The sequence below is a fragment of the Octopus sinensis genome, linkage group LG3 (genome assembly GCF_006345805.1).
Source record: "Octopus sinensis linkage group LG3, ASM634580v1, whole genome shotgun sequence".
Taxonomy (NCBI): Eukaryota; Metazoa; Mollusca; class Cephalopoda; order Octopoda; family Octopodidae; genus Octopus; species Octopus sinensis.
The window spans coordinates 5,131,422-5,158,039 of NC_042999.1; the positions used below are offsets into that span (position 1 = coordinate 5,131,422).

The following is a 26,618-nucleotide window of genomic DNA, read 5'->3' on the forward strand; positions in this document are numbered from 1 at the left end:
CCTTGTCATTTCCTCAAGGAGGCCCAGCATCTGAAGATCTTTTCTCACCATTTTGTCCCAATTTTTCCTGGGTCTAATCCCTCCACAATCAGAGCTTGGCCCTTGCTTATGCTGCAGTCCTCATCCCTACGCATCACATGACCAAACCAGCATAGTCTCCTCCCTTGCACACAACACCTGATGCCTCTTGTACCCAGGTTTCCTCTTAAATCATTTACCCTCTGTCGCACATGCACACTGACATTACCCATCAGATGGAGCATGCTAGCTTTGTTTCTTTCAAGCCTTTGCAAGTCCTCTGTAGTCAAAGCTTGTGCTTCACTGCCATGTAACATAGCCGCATGTACACAGGCATCATGCAATCTGCTTTTCACCCTAAAGGAGAGGCCCTTAGTTACCAACAAAGGTAGAAACTCTCTGAACTTTGCCCAGCCCGTTCTTATTCTAGCAACTACACTTTCAAATCTTCCTTCTCCACTGCTAACTTGGTCTCCTAGGTAACAAAAGCTAACACTTCTAATGATCCCCTGAACATTTGAGTGAGTCTATTGTCTGTGCATTTTTAGAGCTTACTGTATCTGCACATTTGCCACACACAAAGACTATTCTCTCCACGTGTGTGTGTGTATATATATATATATATCACGTGACCGACCAGACTATCAGATGTTGTTACACATCACTGGTCACAATGCATTCGCATTGTTTTAGCCTTCGAATGACGCCACCCCAAAGTACCTCAAAGCTGATCAAAATCTTATAATAAAACAGAGTTTGTGTGCGTGTGTGTGTGTGCATGTTCCTTATGGATTCGAAAACTGGGTTGCCGATTTTGACGCATGAGGTTTCAAAAGATTCAGTATGGTGCAGGAGTGGCTGTGTGGTAAGTAGCTTGTTTACCAACCACATGGTTCCGGGTTCAGTCCCATTGCATGGCACCTTGGGCAAGTGTCTCCTACTACAGCCTCGGGCCAACCAAAGCCTTGTGTGTGGATTTTGTAGAAGGAAACTGAAAGAAGCCCGTCGTATATATGTATATATATATATATATATATATATATATATATATGCGTGTGTGTGTTTGTGTGTCTGCATTTGTCCCCCTAGCATTGCTTGACAACCGATGCTGGTGTGTTTATGTCCCCATTACTTAGCGGTTCGGCAAAAGAGACTGATAAAATAAGTACTGGGCTCACAAAAGAATAAGTCCCGGGGTCGAGTTGCTCGATTAAAGGCGGTGCTCCAGCATGGCCGCAGTCAAATGACTGAAACAAGTAAAAGAGATGTTTTTTGCACAACTTTTTTTTACTACAAAATAACTTCAAAAACAAGGTCAGGCCGCATAATTTTGAGGTCTTTAGCTAAGGGAGGCAACTCTCCCTGAACACACTTTAAATTACAGGGAGTCTTACCAGGGAATGAAACTTCAAAAATATACTGTCAACTTTTTTAGTATTATTTATAGTAGATAATCTTTCAAGTGAAGTATGTTTGTCTGTGTTTTCTTTAGCCCAGATTTGCCTCTGATACAGCAGACCCATCGCATAGTTTTTGGGTTTTTTTCTTCCTGAAAAACTGTAAATTTGTGTCTTTCTTTTGATGAAAGCGTTTGTTTTAGGAGAGATTTGGCTGATGAGATCTACCTAAATTTTCTACATCAAGTTCCATGTTAGTGAAAAGAAGTCACAAATCCCCTCTTTGACTCACTGCAAATTTATTCTGTTACTCAGTCAGAAATTGAAACTCCACACTGAATTACTACTACAGGTAAAATCTAGTATGTTAATTATATTATCTCACTGCCCCCTAAAGCCTAACATACCTGACATGCCCAGGGCTCCCTGGGTGTGGGGAATACTGCCCATGTTGAAAACCTTGTTGGTAAAGGAAGTAGAATGTCAGTGACACAGGAAATGTATAATTAACAAGGAAGGTCACCAAAAATTATGAAGTCTGTCAGTTGTAAAGTTTGTGAAAGATTTATTTGTGTTGTTGTTGTTGTTGTTGTTCATGAATAAAGAATTCTAGGAAGCTAATGGTAGGATGGAGGAGGTCCATATCGTTGCATAGCAATAAACCATGGCGGGCGAACTTTCTCTGAATTCTGAAATAGGAAGAAAAAAAAAGATGATGAAATACAATCTTCAGAACATTCAGTAGGTGGGCATCTGCACCTGAATATAATACCAAAGAGCAATGGCTCAGAACGATAAAAGAATGTGTGTGTGTGTGTGTGTGTGTGTTTCCCCTTGTGTTTGTCTTCTATAACAGCTTCACAACCAGTGTTGGTTTGTTTACATCCTCAAGTTCAGCAAAAGGAAACTGACAGGAGAAGAACCAGGTTTAAGGAGAGCTTCCCAAACACATGGTTCTGGCTTCAGTCCCACTGCATGGCACCTTGGGCAAGTGTCTTCTACTAAAGCCTTGGGCCGACCAAAGCCTTGTGAGTGGATTTGGGAGACAGAAACTGAAAGAATGTGTTGTCTATATGTCCTTATATATATATAAGTACTGAAGGTCAGATGGTGGGGCATGCACAGTTGTTGATATATTCCTGGGTCCTCTCAGACGACCCATCAAGTAGAGTCCCGGTCAGTCCTCCTCTTTACTACCCACAAGGGGCTAAACGCAGAGGGGGACAAACAAGGACAGACAAATGTATTAAGTCGATTATATCGACCCCAGTGCGTAACTGGTACTTATTTAATCGACCCCAAAAGGATGAAAGGCAAAGTCGACCTTGATGGAATTTGAACTCAGAACGTAGCGGCAGACGAAATATGGCTATGCATTTCGCATGGCGTGCTAACGATTCTGCTAGTTCGCCGTCCCAATACCATCTGACAACTGGTGTTGATGTGTTTACATCCCCTTAACTTAGTGGTTTGGCAAAATGGCAAAAAAAGAAGACAATAGAATGAATACAAAGCTTAAAAAAGAAAGAAAAAGGTTCAACGTTTTGCACATTTCAATATAGTTTTCTAGTTATAAGGTGTGATGATGAGGTAGAGAGTATGATAAAGGTGGGAGAAAGGAGGAGAACAAGGAAGAAGATGGATAAGGAAAGAAATGACGTAGAATAAAGCTTGAAGGAGCACTTAATCATTTGACCAACAAGCTGTAATTAATGAGCCAACTTAATCAGAATTGAACTGCAGCTGCACAAAAGCTAAAATAATACTCTTGATAATGGGATAAGTTGGATTGTTACAAACAGACTCTTGAAAAATAGAAATTGGTTAATAAATATATGTAGGAATACATAAATGAATACATTATAATAACTTACTGGACCGACTGGCATGCCCAGGGCTGTTCTCAGTTCATCAGATAGATCACCAGGTTTTGTCTCTACATCAAGTATCTCAATTTTTTTACTCTGAAATATCAAGTCATAAGAAGACATATATAGATAGATATACACACACACAGTACAAAAATTATAGATGACATGAAGACAAGGTAAAACAAAAATAAACACAAAATGTCTATTAGTTTTACGCTCAGTAAAAATAAATGGAAAATCTTTTGTGTTTCAAGCTAATGCTTTTGTAACAGAAAGAATAGATGAGGAGAGAACAAAAAAATGGAGAGAAAAAGAATGTATTTCAATGAGATGGTCACTTAGAGGAAAGTAGGAAAAGGTTACTTGAGGTGTGAGTAGCAAAGGTGACAACTGTGAGAGGTGAGTTGAAGTGTAGGTGGTTAAGGGAACATTTCTGAATCTGGCACATGTGTGTGTGTGTGATGCTTATATTTAAGTACACAACATAAAACTCCATATATTGCATTACACTCCAAAACGATGACTGAGAAGAAAATTTGAGTTATTTCACTGGAGACTCATCAGCAATAGAAGTCATAGAGTACAAGACAAGTGAATGTTTAAATTATAGATTTATAACATCATCATCATCGTTTAATGTCCGCTTTCCATGCTGTCATGGGTTGAACAATTTGACTGAGGACTGGCGAACCAGATGGCTGCACCAGGCTCCAGTCTTGATTTGGCAGAGTTTCTACAGCTGGATGCCCTTCCTATTCTTATAAATGTTTCAGTGACTGTTATAATAATGAAATTATTGTATACAGTGCTCAGGTGCACCACAACTTGTCAAAAAGTGCGAATAAAGCATATGCAGTAATGTACAAATGTCTGGGAAGTGAACAATGTATGAGTCAGATACATGCTTGCGTGTGTATGGAGGGGAGAAAATCAGGTGTAGTGTTGTCGAATCTCAGGAAGCATGGAAGTTTTGAAGGATGCAGTGCTCTGACAACTAACAACTGATGCCGGCAGTTTGTTCCATGCTTCAGCAACTCTCAGCGTGAAAAAATGTTTCCTGAAGTCATGGGAGCTGTGCTGTTTTCTGACTTTGTAAACATGTCCACGGGTGTTAGACAGGTGGAGTTTGAAAAGGTGCTCAGAGTTATTGTTTGTAAGATGGTTAATAATGTAATGATTACATAAGATTAACCGTATACAATTTTTTACCCAGACGTCTGCTTTCCATGCTAGCATGGGTTGGACGATTTGACTGAGGTCTGGCAAACCAGATGGCTGCACCAGGCTCCAATCTTGATCTGGCAGAGTTTCTACAGCTGGATGCCCTTCCTAATGCCAACAACTCGCACAAGGGCCAGTCAGGCGGTACTGGCAACAACCTCGCTCGAATGATAATATTCAATTCAAAGATACTCGACTTCATTGTATTCCTTTCATGTTTGCTTTTAGGCAGAGAAAATGTAAAACATTTAAAAAAAAAAAAAAGACTTCAACTTCTGATTTGATGAAAAATTAAAAAACGTAAAACAAAAAACATGAAACAAAATGTCAGGCTTTACCTTGAAAAGGTTCAATAATGGATCGGTTGGCCTTCGGTAGAAAGCATCAAAAATCTCGTCAGGTGTAAGAGGCACATACCCAGGTATCTTTGCTTTCAAGGTTTTCTGATATTCCTGGAAAATACAATCCATGAAAATGCTACATAAAACTGTAGAGAAGAATATAATCCCCCAATAAAGTGAACAGTAACAGTCTCGTTACGGGTATAATTCTTTTCTATCTATTAATTTCATCTTTAATACTGGTTTTAAATTTTGACACAGGGCCAGCAGCTTCACAGGTGGGGCTAAGTTGAATATTTCAAATTCCATTGCCCAAATCCCTTGCAAAGCCTTGGTCAGCCTGGAGCTACAGTAGAAGGCACTTGCTCAAGGTGCCTTGCAATGGCACTGAACCCAAAACCACATTGCTGGGAAGTGAACATCTTAACCGTACAACTATGCCTATATATCATCATATAAAGTCCATTTTCCATTTTGGCATTGGTTGGATGGCTGGACAGGAGCTGGCAAGGTCAGGGACCACACCCGGTTCCATAGTCTGTTTTCAGCCTAGTTTCTAATGCTCTTCCTTAATGCCAACCTCGTTAAAAAGTGTACTGGGTGTTTTTTACATGGCACCATCACCAGTGCTTTTCATGAGACACCATGGCCACAGCTTTTTATGTGGTACGATCACCATTGCTTTTTCATCATCATCATCGTCGTTTAACATCTGCTTTCCATGCTAGCATGGGTTGGACGATTTGACTGAGGACTGGTGAACCAGATGGCTGCACCAGGCTCCAATCTGATCTGGCAGAGATTCTACAGCTGGATGCCCTTCCTAACGCCAACCACTCTGAGAATGTAGTGGGTGCTTTTACGAGCCACCAGCACGGGGGCCAGTCAGGCAGTACTGGCAACGACCTCACTCAAATGTTTTTTTATGTTCCACCTGCACAAGTGCCAGTAAGGTGACGATGGTAACGATCATGCTCAAATGGTGCGTTTTATGTGCCACCGGCACAGAAGCCAGTTAGCCACTCTGGCAACGATCACACTTGGATGGTGCTCTTAGTGCCCCATTAGCACGGATGCCTGCTCTTAGCGCCCCACTAGCACTATATGTAAATAAATTGTAGGCCTACCTTTTTTAAATATAATTTAAAAAGAGAAGAAGGTCAAACAGAAACATTCCTGGAGACAAACCACAACAAACAAATAAAATTGGTTTGCTAAGGGTACCATACAAGCAAGATCTTTGCCAGAGCAACAAGCTGGCCTCCGTGCCGATGGCACATAAAAAACACCATTCAAGCATGATCGTTACCTGCGTCGCCTTACTAGCACTTGTGCCGGTGGGCTGGCTCCTGTGCAGGTGGCACATAAAAAGCACCATTTGAGCCTGGCTGTTGCCAGTACTGCCTGACTGGCCCTTGTGCCAGTAGCATGTAAACGCACCCACTACACTTTCAGAGTGGTTGGCATTAGGAAGGGCATCCAGCTGTAGAAACTCTGCCAGATCAGATTGGAGCCTGGTGCAGCCATCTGGCTCGCCAGACCTCAGTCAAAATCGTCCAATCCATGCTAGCATGGAAAGCAGACACTAAACGATGATGATGATGATTGTAAGTGAGAATCACAGAAAATTATCTAAGCAAAATGAGAAGAAATTTACATGCCAGTGCCATGTAGAAGCACCCATGCCTAATGCCACATGCAGTGCACCTGTACTGATGCTACATAAAAACACCCAGTACATTGGTGTTAGGAAGAGCATCCAGCTGTAGAAACCATGCCAAAACAAGATGACTGGTGCCTGGTGCAGCCCTCCAGCTATTATCAAACTGTCCAACCCATACCAGCAAGGAAAGCGGACATTAAATGATGTTTCCTGAAATTCGCCAAAACTACACCTGATATCCCCCCACCTCCATACGCATGCACACATGTATATCATGACTCATACACTGTTCACTTTCCTGACTTTTGTACATAATTCTATAAACTATAAATGCAACTCTGTTGTACCTCTATTCACCATTCTTCATCATCATCATCATCATCATCGTTTAGCATCCACTTTCCATGCTGGCATGGGTTGGACGGTGCAACTGGGGTCTGGGAAGCCAGAAGGCTGCACCAGGCCCAGTCTGATCTGGAAATGTTTCTACGGCTGGATGCCATTCCTAACACCAACCACTTTGTAAGTGTAGTGGGTGCTTTTTACGTGCCACCGGCACAGGTGCCAGACGAGGCTGGCAAATGGCCATGGTCGGATGGTGCTTTTTACGTGCCACCGGCACGGAGGCCAGGCCAGGCTGGCAAACAGCCACGATCGGATGGTGTTTGTTACGTGCCACCAGCACGGAAGCCAGTCAGGGCGGCACTGGCAACGGCCACGTTCGGATGGTTCTCTTATGTGCCACCAGCACTGGTATCACAGCTACAATTTCCATTCATGTTGATCGATTTTGATTTTTGAATTTTTGATTTTAAAATACTATTATCAGATAACGAATATGCAATATGCTCACAAGAATAAAAATATATAAATTAACATACATCATCATCCGATGCTGGATCCAGGTCCACGTCTGATCTTGAAGATGACATTTGTTGCTTCTTCTTGTTCCTGTCGGAAGAAAATTATTTAAACAAATTATATCACACTTGTCTGTAAAATAAATCCTTATCAATATGATGTTAAGTTTCAGCAGAAAATATTTATCTTTGGTTAATCTTTGGTTAATCTGCAGTTGTTTAATAATATATTAATGCATCAATATGCATGGATAGCTAATATATTGATCCTGTAGATTGCTATATATTATGTATCTCAGGCCACCTTCGGTCATGGCTGACCATGGGTATCACGTCTGTCCATTTATTGTCCAGGTCGGGCCGCTCGGCTTGAGCAGCGCCTCCTGTGGCTATGGAGACCAATGCGAGAATGACAGTCTCGGTCGCATCTGTGTGTGGATTCTGGTCTGTCGATCCGTTACTTTGGGCTCACTTTTCTGCAGCTAACAGCCTCTCTTCACCGATCCGTAGCTGTTTGAGAAGTGTGCTTTTCCACCTGGTGCAGCCCACTGCCAGGTCCTCCCAGGAGTTGATGTCGATGTTGAGCACCTTCATGTCACTGCTGCACACGTCCTTGCACCTCAGCTGCAGGCAGCCCTTGTTCCTCTGTCCTGCTCCGAGTTCTCCATAGAGAATGTCTTTTGAGATTCGGCTGTCCTCCATACAGCAAACATGGCCTAGCCAGTGTAGTCGACATTGTCTCAGCAAGGTGTACATGGAAGAGAGGCCAGCATGAGTTAGGACATCAGTGTTGGTCACCTTGTCCTGTACAATGACCTTATATATATATATATATATATATATATATATATATATATATATATATATACAGGGTCGGCCTTAGGAGGTGCAGGACCCAATTGGTAACAATTTTGGTGGGCCTCTGGTTCCCAGTCAACTTGCACCAAGGTCTATAGAATCATAAAAATATAAAAATCCAGCCATTGAAACTATGCTACCATCCAGTGCTACGTAAAAGCACTCAGTCCACACTGTAAAGTGGTGGTGTTAGGAAGGACATCCAGCCACAAAAAACATGCCAAACCAGACAGGTATCAGACGTTGCCCCTGGCTTATTGGCCCCTGTCAAACCTTCCAACCGATGTCAGCATGGAAAATGGACGTTAAATGATGATGTTTGTGACCTCCTTTAATTGCTGAGAATCTAAGTAATTAGCAAACCTTCCTCCCCTGACACACAGCAGTGATCAGACTTCCATTCAATGCAGAGTGAACTCTGTTGCTTTGGCTGTTTATATAACACTAGCAAGCTGTGTATCACTACAATACAAGTACAGTTAACACTCACACAGTGTCTTGCTTGGAAATCTCACACTAAACGCTTCGCCTAATCTTCTATGCTTGGAAATAAACTACTCCATAACATCTTCTCTGGAGACACCCAATGGAGCTTTCCAGTTTGGGAGAGCCCACAGTGGCTATGGACAATGCTCACCTCCTCAAACTGAAATTAAAATGATTCCCTGAGATTTATTAACTCTTAACATCTTGTTGAAGATTTTAAAGTTAAAAAAACCTCAATCCTGTAATGATTTTGTTCCAGAACAGAGATGTGGGGATGTTAATGCGTTGTTGCATGAGAAGTTGACTGAACTGCACAAAATAGAAGTCTTTTACAATGAATCATTTTTTTATGACAATACAAATACAAAATATAACATACATGAATTATTAAAAAGCACTGGTGCTGGTTCCACATAAAAAGTACAGAAAGAGGTAAATCAATTAAGGAACCCTAACTCATGCACTGAACCAAAAACACACAGGAGGAAATAAAGCTTTTCAAGCTGTATTTACCTTGAACGAGATCTCATATTTGTATTTCAAATGTGATCCTAGTTGACCAAAATGGACAATTCTGAAAGGTCAAGAAAAAAAAATTTTAATCAATAACGCTTTAGTTTTAGAAAGATTTTAGTTTCATGTACCATACCTTTTCCTCTAATTCCTTTGTGCTCTGAATTCTATTCTAATCTAATCTAATCAGAATCAACTTAGCAGTTAATCTTTTCAGGTTCAATAAAATAAACACTTATATCGAAATGGGCAATCACATGGCTCCAGGTTCAATCCCACTGCGTGGCACCTTGAGCAAGTATCTTCTACTATAGCGTTGGGTTGACCAAAGTCTTGTGAGTGATTTTGGTAAACGAAAACAGAACCAAGCCCATCACACACAAGTGTGTCCCCTATTACCGCTCGACAACCGGCGTTGGTGCGTTTACGTCCCATAACTTAGCTGTTCGGCAAAAGTCACTAACAGAATAAGTACCAGGCTTAAGTACTGGGATCGATTCATTCGACTAAAAATTCTTCGAGGTAGTACCCCAGCATGGCCACGGCCTAATGGCGGAAGCAAGTAAAAGATAGAAAGATGGAATGAGGAAAGCAAGGCAATTACCGCAAAACAATATTCTCCAGAATGCGAAGATGGCGAAAGAGAATGAGAAGAAAGGAGAAAATATTGTCAGAGGTGGAACTACATAACACCATTATTTCTGCTGGTTTTTAAGCATAATTAGATCTTGAAATCAGAAAGTTTGTTGTTTATGTAATGTTGCTTATAATTAGACAATTCTAAGTTATCTAAATAAACATCTATCTCCTTGCAAGACACGTTTTTAAGATGACATTTCTTTTGTTCATGCTTGTGTCTATGTTAGTCATAGCTTTCCCTTCCTCCCTCTCCGGTACCGGAGCATTGGTGGAGGGAAGAGGAGGGAAATCTTCAATGACGTCGAAAGTGACGTCCTGGTTTTCTTTCTCCTTTCGAACAGTGCACGTGCTTTCAGCTTCGGAAGGAGGATCTTTGTTGCCTTTTATGGAGAGAAGTGGGCGGTTTGGAAACGTTTTTGACAATGTGTGTGTTTGCGGAGGGTGTGGTGTTGGGAGAAAGGAACAGCTGACTGCTCGCTTCATAGCCATGTTTGTTGAAATGTATGTGTATAATTTTCAAAATGTTCAAATTTCAAAACGTAATTTTACCCCCAATGGGGTAAAATTTTGCCGAGCCAACTAGCTCCGCTAGAAGTTAGTTGGCTTGGCCACACAAATATCAAAAAATGTAAAAACTTTTAGAGAAATTTCCAATCAAATTGGCACAAAACTTACTGAGCCACTTTACACACGTAAGTCGTCTTGGAAAGAAAGAATAATAATAATACTAATTTATTCTTTTTATTGGCCACAAGGGCTGACACACATGATTGGTAAACATAAAGGGACAAAACAGGATGAAAGGTTACAAAGGGTTTTGTCCGTTTTTGAAAAATCCGTGTAAACAACAGTGTAACAATGAAAATATTTAACAACGAAAAACTCCCAAAAGGGGGAGGCGTTTCGAAAGGTTCCTGGTGGAAAAAAACCCATAAAAGCCAACGGGAGCCTAGTCAAAAAAGTGGGGTAGAGGGCCCCTTTTCTCCTTTTATATTACCTTTTTGAATCACAGGCGAAACCTGAGAACTGGTCCACAATTCACCCACCTTTCATAAAACTTGCTATCGGACAGCACTCTCCTCTCTAACCTCATCTTCCTTTTCAAGTGAAACTTGAAAAAGTTGATGAGGCCTTGACCAAAGCGGAAAGTGTCTGACTTTAGCCCTTTCAAACGGGTCCACCATACCACCTTTCGCCACAGCCACTAGGCACAAGAAAACGGCCTCGCCCTCCTTCTTAAAGGAGGTCGGCGGGGCAATCTTCACTATGGATTCGGCCGATAGTCGGATCCGTCCTACACATGACAGTAGCTGTTCGACATAAACCCATAGTTCAGCAATACTCGGGCACTGGACGAGTGCATGCAGAACGGTTTCGTCGTCCTGGCAACACCTCGGGCAGGCCCGGCTGACGGCACTTCCGTGCCGGTAGAGTTTATCCCGAACAGGCAGAGCCCCTCGGTAGCACTGCCAGGCGAGCGACCTCTGGAAATTATCCATCGGCCCTGGCCCGAAAGTCCTTCCAAACAGACCGCTCAGTTCGTTATCTTCAACGCCTAGAGTTTCCCCGAGAACGTCGTCGCATTTTTTCTCCACTAACCCTCTATAGAACGCTAGAGTGGAGCTGAAACCGATCGCATTGCCCGCTTGGCGGAGGGCGGAGAGAGCCTGACGGCACTCGAGGTCCCAAGTGCCCTTTCTCGGTCTACGCTTGATCCAGGTCTGCAGCTCTGTCAAAGAGACGAGCTGCGGAAAGTCGCGTCTGACAAAAGACGACCACACCTGTTCACCGTCAAGGAAACGCTTGAGATGTCGCAGCCTGAGCGCATCAGCAACCACGGCATTCCAAGGCCTCCGTTCAGCGGTCGTTGACAGCAGATGGATCGCCTGACCAGTGGCACCTGACCCTTCCACAAAAAGTCGAAGAGCAGGCGTACCAGCTTGGCCAACCAGCGGTCGGGACAAGTAGATGATGGATGCGATGTACGCATTCGCCACCTCCGCTCGACCTTTCAGGGACAGCTTCCTCTCAGCCCATTTCTGGGTGAGATGTGCCACCCTGCTCATCACCTCTTCCCAGTTTTTATCCACCTGGAGGTCCGGACCGAACCAGACCCTGAGCAGTTTAACGGGTCCGTCTGTCCAGCGCCCTACGACGCTGTTGGACGGCATGGGCTTGCCTCTCCAGGTGCCCAGTTGCAAGCCCACAGACTTTTCCGCGTTAATCTTTGCCCCTGTCACCGCTTCGTACTGGTTTAGCGTCTCGCCAATCAGGCCAATGTGCCTGTGGCTCGACACCACCACGGTGACGTCGTCGGCATAAGCAGACACGCTGTTTCCGCCTCCTAGATCGCGCGGGATACCCCTCAAAGCCTCCAACTTGCGCAGTAATGGCTCGAGAGTCAAAATGTACAAAAGGGAGGAGAGAGGGCATCCTTGGCGGACCGAACGCGAGATGTCGAACGGTTCCGAAAGGTGACCGTTCACCCGTATCACCGAGCAGATGTTGCTGTATAGAGCAGCTATCCACCCGCGGAAAACTGGACCGAAACCGGCTGCCTTGAGGACAGCCGCCAGGTACCGATGGTCGACCCTATCGAAGGCTTTACTCTGATCCAAGTTGATCAAAGCCCCACCCGCGCCAGCGTCGTTACCCACCCTCTCTATGATGTAGTGCATGAGATGGAGGTTGTCGTGTATCGACCTGGTCGGCACGGCGCATGTCTGCGTCTTGCCGACCAGCTTGTCCACGACAAGCGCCAATCTCTTGGCTAGCACCTTGGCCAAAATTTTCAACTCTGCATTGAGCAGAGTGATGGGCCGGAAATTCCCTATAACGTCCCCCTTGTTTGGGTCCTTCTTTAGCAAAGCCACCACCCCTCGACAGACAAAAGCAGGAATTCTCCCGTTTTGCTGCCAGTTGCAGTAGACGTTTGCCAACAGGTCCGCAAACAAGTCTGGCATTGAAAAGTAAAGCTCGTAGGGCAGACCATCCAAACCCGGCGATCTACCTCTCGTGCAACTCTTCATCGCTTCCTGTACTTCCCAGGCAGATATCGGTCCTTCGCAGCACTCTGCCTCACTGTCCGAGAGTTGCGGTAGGCCGTCCAGGTACACACCGAAGTCTGCACCGTTGTCCGTTCAACCGCTCGTCCCAAACAGTTGAGCAAAGTGCCGCTGAAGCACCGTACACATCTGCTTCGGTTCGGTAACCTCGCGCCCGTTCTGGTCCACCAAAGACCAAATGGTTGCTCTGTTGCCTCGCTTCGCCTCCGCCACGCGGGCCCATCGAGCGGCTCTAGTCCCCTCCCCGCTTAGCGAACGTGCCTTAGCTCTGACAACGCAACCTTCGTGTTTGGCGTCGAAGTGTTGGTCGAGGGCCAACCTTGCCGCCAACACGTCGGTCGCGATGCCAGTCTCAAGAGCCTCGTCTAGTTTCTTAACTAAATCCCGCTCTCTCTTCCTACGTTCAATAGCTAGAGTCTTACTATACCTAATCGACTCTACTCTAATTGCTCTCTTGAGGGCAAACCACCAGTTGTTGTTGATGATTGTCCCCGTGAGCGCCCGCTTAACTAGTAAACTAATCCGGTCTCTGTAAGCTTTGCACGCCGTTAACGACGCGTTCAGCTTCCAGTAGCCGGGTCTCTGTCTATGTAGCCTATCTAAGTCGACCGTACAGATCACTAATTTGTGCTCCGTATATTCGACTAGGTGGAATTGTGGACACCCTACGCTGTCCTTATCCGCTGGCCTACAAAACACTCTATCTAAGTACGATCTAGACGAGCCGATGCGGTTTGTCCAAGTCCACATTGGCACATTCGGGTTGTCTAGTCGAAACCTGTCAGACAGCTGAAAGCGGCCGAGTAGATTGGCGAGGCTCTTGCACCCTCCCCCTCTCCTATCAGACGCTCCCCTGCCCACCCGATCGAAACGTTCGTCTAAGACAGCGTTCCAATCCCCAACTAGCACTAGAGTGCGTGACGTTCCCAGGAAAACTTCCAGACGTTTGAAATAATCCGACTGCCCTGCTCCTGTTGAAGCGTAGGCAGCCAGCAGTCTGAAAGCACCGCCGTCACTACCGTCCACGTCGAGGACCACCAACTTACCTTCCGGATCCAAGAAGACTGTCCTTATTTTCAGGTCCAGGCCCTTCCGAAACAACACCGCAGTACCACCACCGCCCGCTCCCGGCCGACACGGAGATAGAAATATCTCGTATCCGCCGAAAAGAGCTGCGAGTTCCTGCGGGTCGGAGAGCCTGGTTTCACTGATGGCTGCTACATCCACATCATGAAACCTCAGGTCGTTTAACAGGTGACCTGAGGCCTCTCACATTCAAGCAACCGATTCTAAGATTTGCCATGTTTCAAAAGTTAGGAAAAAAAAAGGAGAAAAAAGGCTCTACTTACTGTTGTTGGTGGTGGGGGTGGCTCCCTTGTGCTTTTGCACGGGTGCTTCAATAATATTTTTGTAAAGTTTCTGAGAGAAACTTTTCCCTAACGATCCCACATCGTTAGGGAATATTTGTTTTATTTCGTTGTAAACTGTTTTGTTTATTTTAATTGTGAGAATGTGTGCTGGTGGTGTGTTGTGTGTAGGTATTATGAAATCTGTAATGTTTGTGCTTGTTTTGTTTTTCAAATACTCAACCAGTTCTTGGTTTTTTGTATTTATCGCTGTAATCGTGTCTGTAATTGTGTCTGTGTTTGTTTGTGTCTGTGGCAGTAGTGGTGTCGAAAGTGTTGTTGTTGTTTGTTGTTGTGAATGTGTGTTGTTGTTGATGTTGTTGTTGATGTTGGGAAGTACTATTTGTTCGTGCTTCCCCTGTAAATCTTTTTGTTTTTTCCACCTTTTCTTCTTTGGAGGCACTATGTTCCATTCTCCTTTGTTGGAATCAGAGCTCGCACAATCCGACTCTTCATCCGGCAAAGGAATGGTTGAGGGGTCTGCTTCAGTAGCAGGACGAAAGGTTTTTGGTTCCGCCGGTATCGTTGGTGCTGCTGCTCCTGTTGCTGTTGATGTCGCTGCTATCGACCTTCGAGGTACTGGTGTCGGTGTTGGTTTGGTGGTGGTTGTCGGTGTTGGTTTGGTGGTGGTTGTCGGTGTTGGTTTGGTGGTGGTTGTCGGTGTTGGTTTGGTGGTGGTTGTTGTTGTTGGAGGTGGTGTTGTTGTTCGTCTTGGTGCTGGTGATGGTGTTGGTGGTGTGGCAGCTTTTGGTGTTTCGTGCTGTTTCTGTTGTTGTTGTTGCTTCCTCTTATTGTACTCCTCCATCCTCTTTTTCTGAATGGGGCAGTCCCTTTTCAGGTGGCTTTCGCTACTGCAGAGGAAACATTTTGGCTTTCGCCCCTCTACAGTAACATTTAGCCTGGTCCCATCCAGTAAGATGACAAAGTCAGGTATGGCATTGATGTTTTCCTGCTGGATCTGTACCAGCAGTTGAATACCCATGCCTGACCAGTTCTTTTCTCGTACCCTCCGAACATTCAGAATAGTGGCAGTGTCCTCTATGCCATAGAGGACAGCCGCCACTAGCCATGAGATTTTCTGTTCGGGGGGTATTGTGTTAATAGTTATTTTTTGTACCTTACGCCCGAGGTACGTCGGGACGAGGAACAAATGTTCATTTTGCAAGGGCGAAATGGCGTTCGCCCTTGCAAGCTCCTCTGTTGGGAAGCGAACCTCCATGGTTCCAAAACGCTTCCCTCTTGTCACATAGCTCTTTTGGCCCCAAATGGGCTTCAGAGCTATTTCTAATTGTTGTGGTGTGGCGTTAAACAATCTTTTGGTTTTCTTTTCGAAAACTTTATAGAATATTGTTTTTTTGTATGAATATTGTCTCATGTATGAGTTGTTGAGGTGTGTTGAGGAAAACACTGTTTCCCTCCTTTCTCAACAAATCTTGTGCCAATTTTATGTCCTCCATTGTTATTTCTACATCTTCCGAAATTTGCTTCGCAGCAGAAGCAAAATCGTTAGAGACTTTTACATTTTTTTGTTGGTTCCTGTCTGTGTTTGTCTGTAAAAAGTTTCTTTTCCTCCCCCTTCGGTACAGCATCACTTGTTGAAGGCAGAGGGGGGAAATCAAGAGTGACGTCGAACGCGACGTCCCGACTAGCATTCTCCCTTCGAACGGTGCGCGTGCTTTCCGTTTCGGAAGGAGGAGCTCTGTTGCCTTTTACGGCCTGAAATGGGTTGTTCGTAACCCGTGACGTTAATTTTTGTTCTTGTGGAGGGGGTGTTGTAAGAAGGAGGGAAGAGCCAGCAGCTCGTTTCAATGCCATTTTGTAATGTGTGTGTGCAAAAAATGTCAATTTCAAATGGATAAACAGTAATTTCACACCGAATGGGGCAAAATTTCGCCCAACCGACGAGCTCCGCAAGAAGCCGGTCGGTTTGGCTACAAAAATATTAAAAAATATCAAAACTTATCAATAGATTTCCAATGAAATTGGTGTCAAATTCACGGAGCTGATTCACGTACGTCCATCAGCGTCGGAAAGAATAATAATAATAATAATAATAATCAATTCTTTTTTATTGGCCACAAGGGCTGACACGCATGATTACATAAAGGGACAAGACAGGACGAAAGGTTACAAAGGGTTTTGTCCGTTTGTTAAAAAAAATCCGTGTAAAAAACTTTAAAGCAATGATTATTAAAAACAATGAAAAACTCCCAAAAGGGGGAGACGTCTCGAAATGTTCCCGGTGGAAAAAACCCTACAAAAGCCAACGGGAGCCTGGTCAAAAAAAAAAAAAAAAAAAAAAAGGGGGTGTAGAGAGTCCCCTTTCTTCTCCTTTTACATTACCTTTTTCTTTGAAATCACAGGCGAAACCTGAGAACTGGTCCATTTATACAGGCCAGTCTCGCACAATTCACCCACCTTTCATAAAACTTGCTGTCGGACAGCACTTTCCTCTCTAACCTCATCTTCCTTTTCAAGTGAAACTTGAAAAAGTTGATGAGGCCTTGACCAAAGCGGAAAGTGTCTGACTTTAGCCCTTTCAAACGGGTCCACCATACCACCTTTCGCCACAGCCACTAGGCACAAGAAAACGGCCTCGCCCTCCTTCTTAAAGGAGGTCGGCGGGGCAATCTTCACTATGGATTCGGCCGATAGTCGGATCCGTCCTACACATGACAGTAGCTGTTCGACATAAACCCATAGTTCAGCAATACTCGGGCACTGGACGAGTGCATGCAGAACGGTTCGTCGTCCTGGCAACACCTCGGGCAGGCCCGGCTGACGGCACTTCCGTGCCGGTAGAGTTTATCTCGAACAGGCAGAGCCCCTCGGTAGCACTGCCAGGCGAGAGACCTCTGGAAATTATCCATCGGCCCCGGCCCGAAAGTACTCCCGAACAGACCGCTCAGTTCGTCGTCTTCAACGCCTAGAGTTTCCCCGAGAACGTCGTCGCATTTTTCCTCCACTAACCCTCTACAGAACGCTAGAGTGGAGCTGTAACCGACCGCATTGCCCGCCTGGCGGAGGGCGGAGAGGGCTTGACGGCACTCGAGGTGCCAAGCGCCCTTTCTCGGTCTACGTTTGATCCAGGTCTGCAGCTCCGTCAAAGAGACGAGCTGCGGAAAATCGCGTCTGACAAAAGACGACCACACCTGTTCACCGTCTAGGAAGCGCTTGAGATGCCGCAGCCTGAGCGCATGTCTGCGCAACAGCAACCACGGCATTCCAAGGCCTCCGTTCAGCGGTCGTTGACAGCAGATGGATCGCCTGACCAGTGGCACCTGACCCTTCCACAAAAAGTCGAAGAGCAGGCGTACCAGCTTGGCCAACCAGCGGTCGGGACAAGGGACGACGGTCAAGCGGTAAAAGATGACGGATGCGATGTACGCATTCGCCACCTCCGCTCGACCTTTCAGGGACAGCTTCCTCTCGGCCCATTTCTGGGTGAGACGTGCCACCCTGCTCGTCACCTCTTCCCAGTTCTTATCCACCTGGAGGTCCGGACCGAACCAGACCCCGAGCAGCTTAACGGGTCCGTCGGTCCAGCGCCCTACGACGCTGTTGGACGGCATGGGCTTGCCTCTCCAGGTGCCCAGTTGCAAGCCCACAGACTTTTCCGCGTTAATCTTTGCCCCTGTCACCGCTTCGTACTGGTTTAGCGTCTCGCCAATCAGGCCAATGTGCCTGTGGCTCGACACCAGCACAGTGACGTCGTCGGCATAAGCAGACACGCTGTTTCCGCCTCCTAGATCGCGCGGGATGCCCCTCAAAGCCTCCAACTTGCGCAGTAATGGCTCGAGAGTCAAAATGTACAAGAGGGAGGAGAGAGGGCATCCTTGGCGGACCGAACGCGAGATGTCGAACGGTTCCGAAAGGTGACCGTTTACCCGTATCACCGAGCAGATGTTGCTGTATAAAGCAGCGATCCACCCGCGGAAGACTGGACCGAAGCCGGCTGCCTTGAGGACAGCTGCCAGGTACCGATGGTCGACCCTATCGAAGGCTTTACTCTGATCCAAGTTGATCAAAGCCCCACCCGCGCCAGCGTCATTACCCACCCTCTCTATGATGTAGCGCATGAGATGGAGGTTGTCGTGTATCGACCTGGTCGGCACGGCGCATGTCTGCGTCCCGCCGACCAGCTTGTCCACGACAAGCGCCAATCTCTTGGCTAGCACCTTGGCCAAAATCTTCAACTCTGCATTGAGCAGAGTGATGGGCCGGAAATTCCCTATAACGTCCCCCTTGTTTGGGTCCTTCTTTATCAAAGCCACCACCCCTCGACAGACAAAAGCAGGAATTCTCCCGTTTTGCTGCCAGTTGCAGTAGACGTTTGCCAACAGGTCCGCAAACAAGTCTGGCATTGAAAAGTAAAGCTCGTAGGGCAGACCATCCAAACCCGGCGATCTACCTCTCGTGCAACTCTTCATCGCTTCCTGTACTTCCCAGGCAGATATCGGTCCTTCGCAGCACTCTGCCTCGCTGTCCGAGAGTTGCGGCAGTCCGTCCAGGTACACACCGAAGTCTGTACCGTTGGTGTCCGTTCCACCGCTCGTCCCAAACAGTTGAGCAAAGTGCCGCTGAAGCACCGTCACAATCTGCTTCGGTTCGGTAACCTCGCGCCCGTTCTGGTCCACCAAAGACCGAATGGTTGCTCTGTTGCCTCGCTTCGCCTCCGCCACGCGGGCCCATCGAGCGGCTCTAGTCCCCTCCCCGCTTAGCGAACGTGCCTTAGCTCTGACAACGCAGCCTTCGTGTTTGGCGTCGAAGTGTTGGTCGAGGGCCAACCTTGCCGCCAACACGTCGGTCGCGATGCCAGTGTCAAGAGCCTCGTCTAGTTTCTTAACTAAATCCCGCTCTCTCTTCCTACGTTCAATAGCTAGAGACTTACTATACCTAATCGACTCTACTCTAATTGCTCTCTTGAGGGCAAACCACCAGTTGTTGTTGATGATTGCCCCCGTGAGCGCCCGCTTAACTAGTAAACTAATCCGGTCTCTGTAAGCTTTGCACGCCGTTAACGACGCGTTCAGCTTCCAGTAGCCGGGTCCCTGTCTATGTAGCCTATCTAAGTCGACAGTACAGATCACTAATTTGTGGTCCGTATATTCGACTAGGTGGAATTGTGGACACCTACGCTGTCCTTATCCGGGCCTACAAAACACTCTATCTAAGTACGATCTAGACGACCCGATGCGGTTTGTCCAAGTCCACATTGGCACATTCGGGGTCTAGTCGAAACCTGTCGGACAGCTGAAAGCGGCCGAGTAGGTTGGCGAGGCTCTTGCACCCTCCCCCTCTCCTATCAGACGCTCCCCTGCCCACCCGATCGAAACGTTCGTCTAAGACAGCGTTCCAATCCCCAACTAGTACTAGAGTGCGTGACGTTCCCAGGAAAACTTCCAGATGTTTGAAATAATCCGACTGCCCTGCTCCTGTCGGAGCGTAGGCAGCCAGCAGTCTGAAAGCACCGCCGTCACTACCGTCCACGTCGAGGACCACCAACTTACCTTCCGGATCCAAGAAGACTGTCCTTATTTTCAGGTCCAGGCCCTTCCGAAACAACACCGCAGTACCACCACCGCCCGCTCCCGGCCGACACGGAGATAGAAATATCTCGTATCCACCGAAAAGGGCTGCGAGTTCCTGCGGGTCGGAGAGCCTGGTTTCACTGATGGCTGCTACATCCACATCATGAAACCTCAGGTCGTTTAACAGGTGACCCTGTTTCCAAGGTGACCCGAGGCCTCTCACATTCAAGCAACCGATTCTAAGATTTGCCATGTTTCAAAAGTTAGGGAAAAAAAAAAAAAAAGGAGAAAAAAGGCTCTACTTACTGTTGTTGGTGGTGGGGGTGGCTCCCTTGTGCTTTTGCACGGGTGCTTCAATAATATTTTTGTAAAGTTTCTGAGAGAAACTTTTCCCTAACGATCCCACATCGTTAGGGAATATTTGTTTTATTTCGTTGTAAACTGTTTTGTTTATTTTAATTGTGAGAATGTGTGCTGGTGGTGTGTTGTGTGTAGGTATTATGAAATCTGTAATGTTTGTGCTTGTTTTGTTTTTCAAATACTCAACCAGTTTCTGGTTTCTTGTATTCACTGCTGTAATCGTGTCTGTAATTGTGTCTGTGTTTGTTTGTGTCTGTGGTAGTGGCAGTAGTGGTGTCGAAAGTGTTGTTGTTGTTGTTTGTTGTTGTGAGTGTGTGTTGTTGTTGATGTTGTTGTTGATGTTGGGAAGTACTGTTTGTTCGTGCTTCCCCTGTAAATCTTTTTGTTTTTTCCTTTTCTTTTTTGGAGGTACTATGTTCCATTCTCCTTTGTTGGAATAATGAGAATTACAAGATCTTGTGGGATTTTCCAATATAGATTGATCGTACTACTGAAGCAAGGAAACCAGATACAATCACTGCCCTTTCGTAACATCCGGCTTTGCAGCCCTCTCATGAAGTTCGGCTTTGTGTAGCTCCTGGCGGACAGTTTTTGTGGAGACTGGTTTCTCAATGTTGTCATTAAGCTCCGCAGTAATTTTGGGAGCTGTACTTTTGCGACTCTTTATAACAATTCGCAGAAAATTCCGACGGCCCCTATCAGAAATTTTTGCTTTTCTTCTGGAGCTTTGTTTCAATGAGGAGGTTTTTTCCTCTTTCTCAAAGGTTGTCATTATTTTTGAGACAGTATTTCTTGATACACCAAACATTTCGGCTGTTTTCGATACGCTAGCACCTGCCCTACGAGCACCAACAATTTGACCTCTTTGAAAATCCGACAGATCTGTCATTTTAATTACCTTTTTCTGAGGATATCTGAAAAGAAACAGCAATGTTAGCAAAACATATTAAGCAACACTAATAATAAATAAAAAAAAAAAATAAACAAGCTTTTGACGGTTTTATAGATATTTTAAAATTATGATGCTTTGATGCTAGGTGTTTCCATTATTTTGTCCAACCCCTATATATCGAAATGGGCAACCACAAGGCTCCAGGTTCAATCCCACTGCGTGGCACCTTGAGCAAGTATCTTCTACTATAGCGTTGGGTTGACCTAAGTCATCTGAGTGATTTTGGTAAACGAAAACAGAAACAAGTCCATCACACAAATGTGTCCCCTATTACCGCTCGACAACTGGCGTTGGCGCGTTCACGTCCCTGTAACTTAGCTGTTCGGCAAAAGACACTAACAGAATAAGTACCAGGCTTAAGTACTGGGGTCGATTCATTCGAACTGTTCGCTAGTAGTACCAATTCCAGGATATAGGAAGGGTCCGGTTTCTCACCCCACCCCTTTTGTCCGAACAAAAATAAGGGATTTGCAGCATATTAGGAGGTCAGGGTACTTAATTCCACGCGAAAATCGGGCGAGTGAAAGGATCGAAATTTAGCCAAAAATTTAACAGCGATAAAACAATTTAAATGTGATCCAGAAGAGAAATAGGCGATCTTTCGTCTCTAGTAGACCTTTCCGTCGATTTCCGTAAAAAATTTTTTTTTTTTACATATGGGCTTGCGGGAACTTTTGAAGTAATATACATACATATACACATACACCGAGTAAAAAAAATCAGTTATCTCTTTCTTTCACACATTACTCTCGGTTAATATAGGGCGTAACAAATATCAGAAAATCAAAAAAAAAAAGTGTGTAATAGGTGTAAAACAACTTCCTATGAACGAATATGAAAAAAAAAATTCGCGCACGCGAAAGGGGGGTGGGGGAGAGGCCTCGGAAAATTCACATCGGGAAGTTCCGAAAGCGTCTGAGGGGCTGACCCGGGCACCAAAACAGAAAAAAAATAGTGTAATATGTGTAAAACAACTTGCTCTAAACGAATATGACAAAAAAAATGCGCTCTCGCGAAAGAGGGGTGGGGGAGAGGCCTCGGAATATTTATATCGGGAATTTCCGAAAGCGTCTGAACCGGGCACAAAAACAAAAACAAAACAGCGTAATAGGTGTAAAACAACTTGCTCTAAACGACTATCATGAAAAAAATGCGCGCTTGCGAAAGGGGGGTGGGGGAGAGGCTTCGGAAATTTCACATCTTCAGTCCACGGCCTTTAAACTAAGAAAAAATAGTGTAATTGGTGTAAAACTACTTGTTCTAAACGAGTATCAAGAACACACACTCACACATGAATCATAAACTCCGTATTTCGCAAAAAAAAAAAATAAATAAAGAGAAGAAATTCTGGAAAAAGTGAAGAAATGTTGGATCTCCGCCATGTGAATCAAAATATGTGTCAGAAACATCTTGAAATACTACAGAAATTATGTTACGAAAATGATAATGTATACATACCTCTTTGAGTGGTCCATCGATAATGATGATAAAGAAATGAGTTGGATTTGAACTCAGAATATTGACTAACACAACTACATACTACAAGACTCAAAATATTCAGCCAAGTCACCACCCTTTAACTAGCAATAATAATAACATCAATAACATAACAGCCAAAAGATTTATTTGTTCTGAAAATAACAATCATAGTAAATAAATATGTTCTTTAATATTCACATTCATGTGCACAGTTAAACACACTTACATACAAACAGTCACGCATGCATAATACAAAACGGAACACATAAATGAAGGATGCATTACTTCGTATATATTACATCTAGAGAATTTTGATTAATAAGTCAAATATGCAAATTATAAAGATAATTAATTGCTTTACTAAACAGTGTTGTAAAGGTGAAAAAATAAATTTGGGAAAAAAATACACGCCAAAACTAAATTAATAAAGGATAATTAGGGAAGGATTGACACAAAATAATAATTTTTTCTGTCTCTTTTTTCTGATAAATGCATCTTAATAAGTGAGAAGAATTGCATATATCTGAACTATTTCAAAGAAAAGCATAAATTTAATGTTTAAAATAGCTTTAACCAAGGAATGAGATCCAACATTTCTTCACTTTTTCCAGAATTTCTTCTCTTTATTTTATTTTTTTGCGAAATACGGAGTTTATGATTCATGTGTGAGTGTGTGTTCTTGATACTCGTTTAGAACAAGTAGTTTTACACCAATTACACTATTTTTTTTTTGTTTTGGTGCCCGGGTCAGCCCCTCAGACGCTTTCGGAACTTCCCGATGTGAATTTTCCGAGGCCTCTCCCCCACCACCCTTTCGCGTGCGGGCATTTTTTTTTCATATTCGTTCATAGGAAGTTGTTTTACACCTATTACACACATTTTTTTTTTGATTTTCTGATATTTGTTACGCCCTATATTAACCTTACTCTCTCTGTCTCTTCACACACACTAACAGAAGCACTTCACTTACACAACATACTGTCTGTCTCCCACACCCCATCAAACACACACACATGTACATCAATGCTTCCCCTGGACGGTAACTTCAAAAGAACTTCCCTCGTCATACAATCGCTTTCTCTTAGTCTCTTTCGCTCTCATTACTTCAAAAGTTCCCGCAAGCCCATATGTAAAAAAAAAAAAAAATTTTTACGGAAATCGACGGAAAGGTCTACTAGAGACGAAAGATTGCCTGAAAATGTAATTAAACGAGAAAAGTGAAATAAATTAATTAAGGAAAGAAATTAATTGAAAGTTAATTGGAGGTGAGTGGAATAAAGTGACGGAGGAGGTAAAAGATATGAGACGAACAATACGTGGGAGAGGAACCTGGAGAAATGGAGAAGAAAGAACTCACCGAGGAATTAATTTGGAGTTGATTTTCGTGAATCAAATAAAAAGAGAAAAAATCCCAGAAAAGAAAATCCTGGGCCAACGCGGTCATTAACCGGAAGTTCTAGCGTAAACCGGGATTGCAATGTCGTAATAACGTCAAGTGTTTCATTTTATTATACAAAACGTTTGGAAATCGTTCAATGTTTCTAACTTTAATTCTAAAAATTATAACTATGAAATGATGACTTTCATTTTGTTATATAATTGAAAATTATATTTATGCAAATATCGACTGCATGAAGGAATATTCTTATTTAATTAAAATATACGTTATATATTTCCTAAAACCAAAATCTTGTAAATTCCTTTCGTTTATAAAGCCTTTTATTCAAAAGAAGTCCAAAGTGCAACAAATATTCCTTAATTATTCACAAAATATCAAAATAACGACAGTGGTGAAAAATTATGCCGTAAATGATGATTTAAGACCAAAGGAGTTATCTCCCTTCTTCATTGGGTTACTCTTAAGATCAAGGTTCCCAAGTTTCCAATTGAAAGCCTTAAAACCCAGAAAATGTGTTTTGTGTGCATGCCATTGCATTATCCGATGCATCTCTTCTTTGTTTGAGATTATAAACTGTGATTTGAGGTTCAAGCAGTACTAAACGAAGTAAAAGCTAAAAAGAAAAAAATCTAACAACAGCATGGATAGAGTATAGGAAAAGCCTATGTCATGATCTCACACTCATGGATAAGTGAATGTTTGAGTATGTTCAGTATAGCAGACAATGTAAGAGAATTAATTAGCTTTAGCATAGAAGAAATGGAAAGTAGATCTCTACGCAGGTGACACAGTCTTAAAGGAAAGTTAATATCAAGAGAGGAATTTTCCAGGGGGTCTCATTGCCTCCTTTAGTATTAGTTCTATGTTTGATCCCCTTCAGTTTAGTATTAAGGAAGGAAAAAGCAGAGTGTAAGTTCTGAAATAGTAAGGAAAAAATTAACCATTTGCTCTACATGGATGATCTGAAGCATTTTAGAAAGAATGAAAAAAAGATTCCTTAATACAGACTCTTCAGCAAAGATACAGGCATGGAATTTGGCATAGATAAGTGTGGAATGGAATAGAAGCACTCCGTCGGTTATGACGATGAGGGTTCCGGTTGATCCGAATCAACAGAACAGCCTGCTCGTGAAATTAACGTGTAAGTGGCTGAGCACTCCACAGACACGTGCACCCTTAACATAGTTCTCGAGGACATTCAGCGTGACAAGGCCGGCCCCTTGAAATACAGGTACAACAGAAACAGGAAGTAAGAGTGAGAGAAAGTTGTGGTGAAAGAGTACAGCAGGGATCACCACCATCCCTTGCCGGAGCCTCGTGGAGCTTTTAGGTGTTTTCGCTCAATAAACACTCACAACGCCCGGTCTGGGAATCGAAACCGCGATCCTATGACCGCGAGTCTGCTGCCCTAACCACTGGGCCATTGCGCCTCCACAAGTGTGCAATATTAGTCATGAGAAGGGGACAGGTAGTCAACAGCGGTGGCCAGACATTAAAAATTATTGAAGGTATCCAGGAGTATTAGAATCTGACAGAGTACTAACTACAAAAATGAAAATGAAAATTGAGGAGTACATCAGAAGGGTGAGGAAGCTAAAGAAGTCAAAACTAAATGGTCCAAATCTAGTGAAAGCTGTAAATACTTGGGCAGTATCATTACTTAGATACTCAAAGCTTTTGTAGATTGGACGAAAACTGAATTAGTAAAGCTAAACAGAACTTGGAAGGAATTCAATGTGAATGGAGGACTCCACCCAAGGGCAGGAATAGCAAGATTATACCCACCTAAAAGGGAAGGTGGAAGAAGGTTAATGTCACTGGAAGACTGTGTGGAGTTAGCTACAGTAGATATAGACTCCTCTGTAGGTAATAGTGAAAAAAGTTTATTAAAAACTGCTAGAGTTACAGCAAGACATAGGGAAACCCAAACACCAAATGGACTTAAAAAACAAAAAAAACAGAAAAAGAACAGAAATTATGTGACTGGCAGGAGAAGGTGTTGCATGGTAGATTTCCAAAGATAGTTTCAGTAAATAGTAGTGAGACATGGTTATGGCTAGAGATGAGAAAGCTGAAGAGGGAGACAGAAAGTTTGTTAGTAGTTGCACAAGATCAAGCATTAAGGACTAATTGGATAAAAGACAAAATAGACAAAAACCAAGTTGATTCCCAATGTTGATTGTGCAAATCAAAAGAGGAAAGTGCTACTTATATAGTAAGTGAATGTAGCATGCTGGCACAGAAAGAATACAAGAAAAGACATGACAGTCTAGGGAGAGTAATCCACTGGGAATTATGTAGAAAGCTAAGATTTGAACATACTGATAAATGGTAGGAACATGAACCTAGTAAAGTACTAGAAAGTGAGAAGTACAAGACGTTGTGGGACTTTAGCATTCAGACTGACAGATTAATAGAAGCTAGAAGGCCTGATTTGTGTGTAGTAGAATAGAAAGTGCCAGATAATTGACTTTACAGTCCCAAATGATGAAAAAATTAACCCATTAAGTCCCAGAAAACTTAGATTTCTGAATATTACTTTTAAATTTTTACAGATGA

General features: G+C 43.9%; 1 protein-coding gene across 1 annotated transcript; it reads right to left on the bottom strand.

Annotated features, from left to right (window-relative positions):
- Positions 1–1,963: 1,963 nt before the first annotated feature.
- LOC115209326 (splicing factor 3B subunit 2-like) lies at positions 1,964–24,175 on the bottom strand. The gene is made up of 6 exons (XM_029777683.2): positions 24,018–24,175; positions 9,229–9,289; positions 7,393–7,462; positions 4,846–4,959; positions 3,290–3,379; positions 1,964–2,104 (listed from the first exon to the last, which is right to left on the bottom strand). The coding sequence occupies exons 2-6, from the start codon at positions 9,243–9,245 to the stop codon at positions 2,033–2,035; spliced, it is 363 nt and encodes a 120-aa protein (XP_029633543.1). The 5' UTR covers positions 9,246–9,289; positions 24,018–24,175; the 3' UTR covers positions 1,964–2,032.
- Between the last annotated feature and the right edge of the window lie 2,443 nt (positions 24,176–26,618).

Excerpts from the sequence above, each read along its gene's own strand:
- LOC115209326 (XM_029777683.2), bottom strand. Across the intron at positions 4,960-7,392 it reads ATCCAGCATCGGATGATGAT|GAATATCAGAAAACCTTGAA; the intron begins GTATGTTAATTT and ends TGTATTTTCCAG. Across the intron at positions 3,380-4,845 it reads CATTATTGAACCTTTTCAAG|AGTAAAAAAATTGAGATACT; the intron begins GTAAAGCCTGAC and ends TTGATATTTCAG.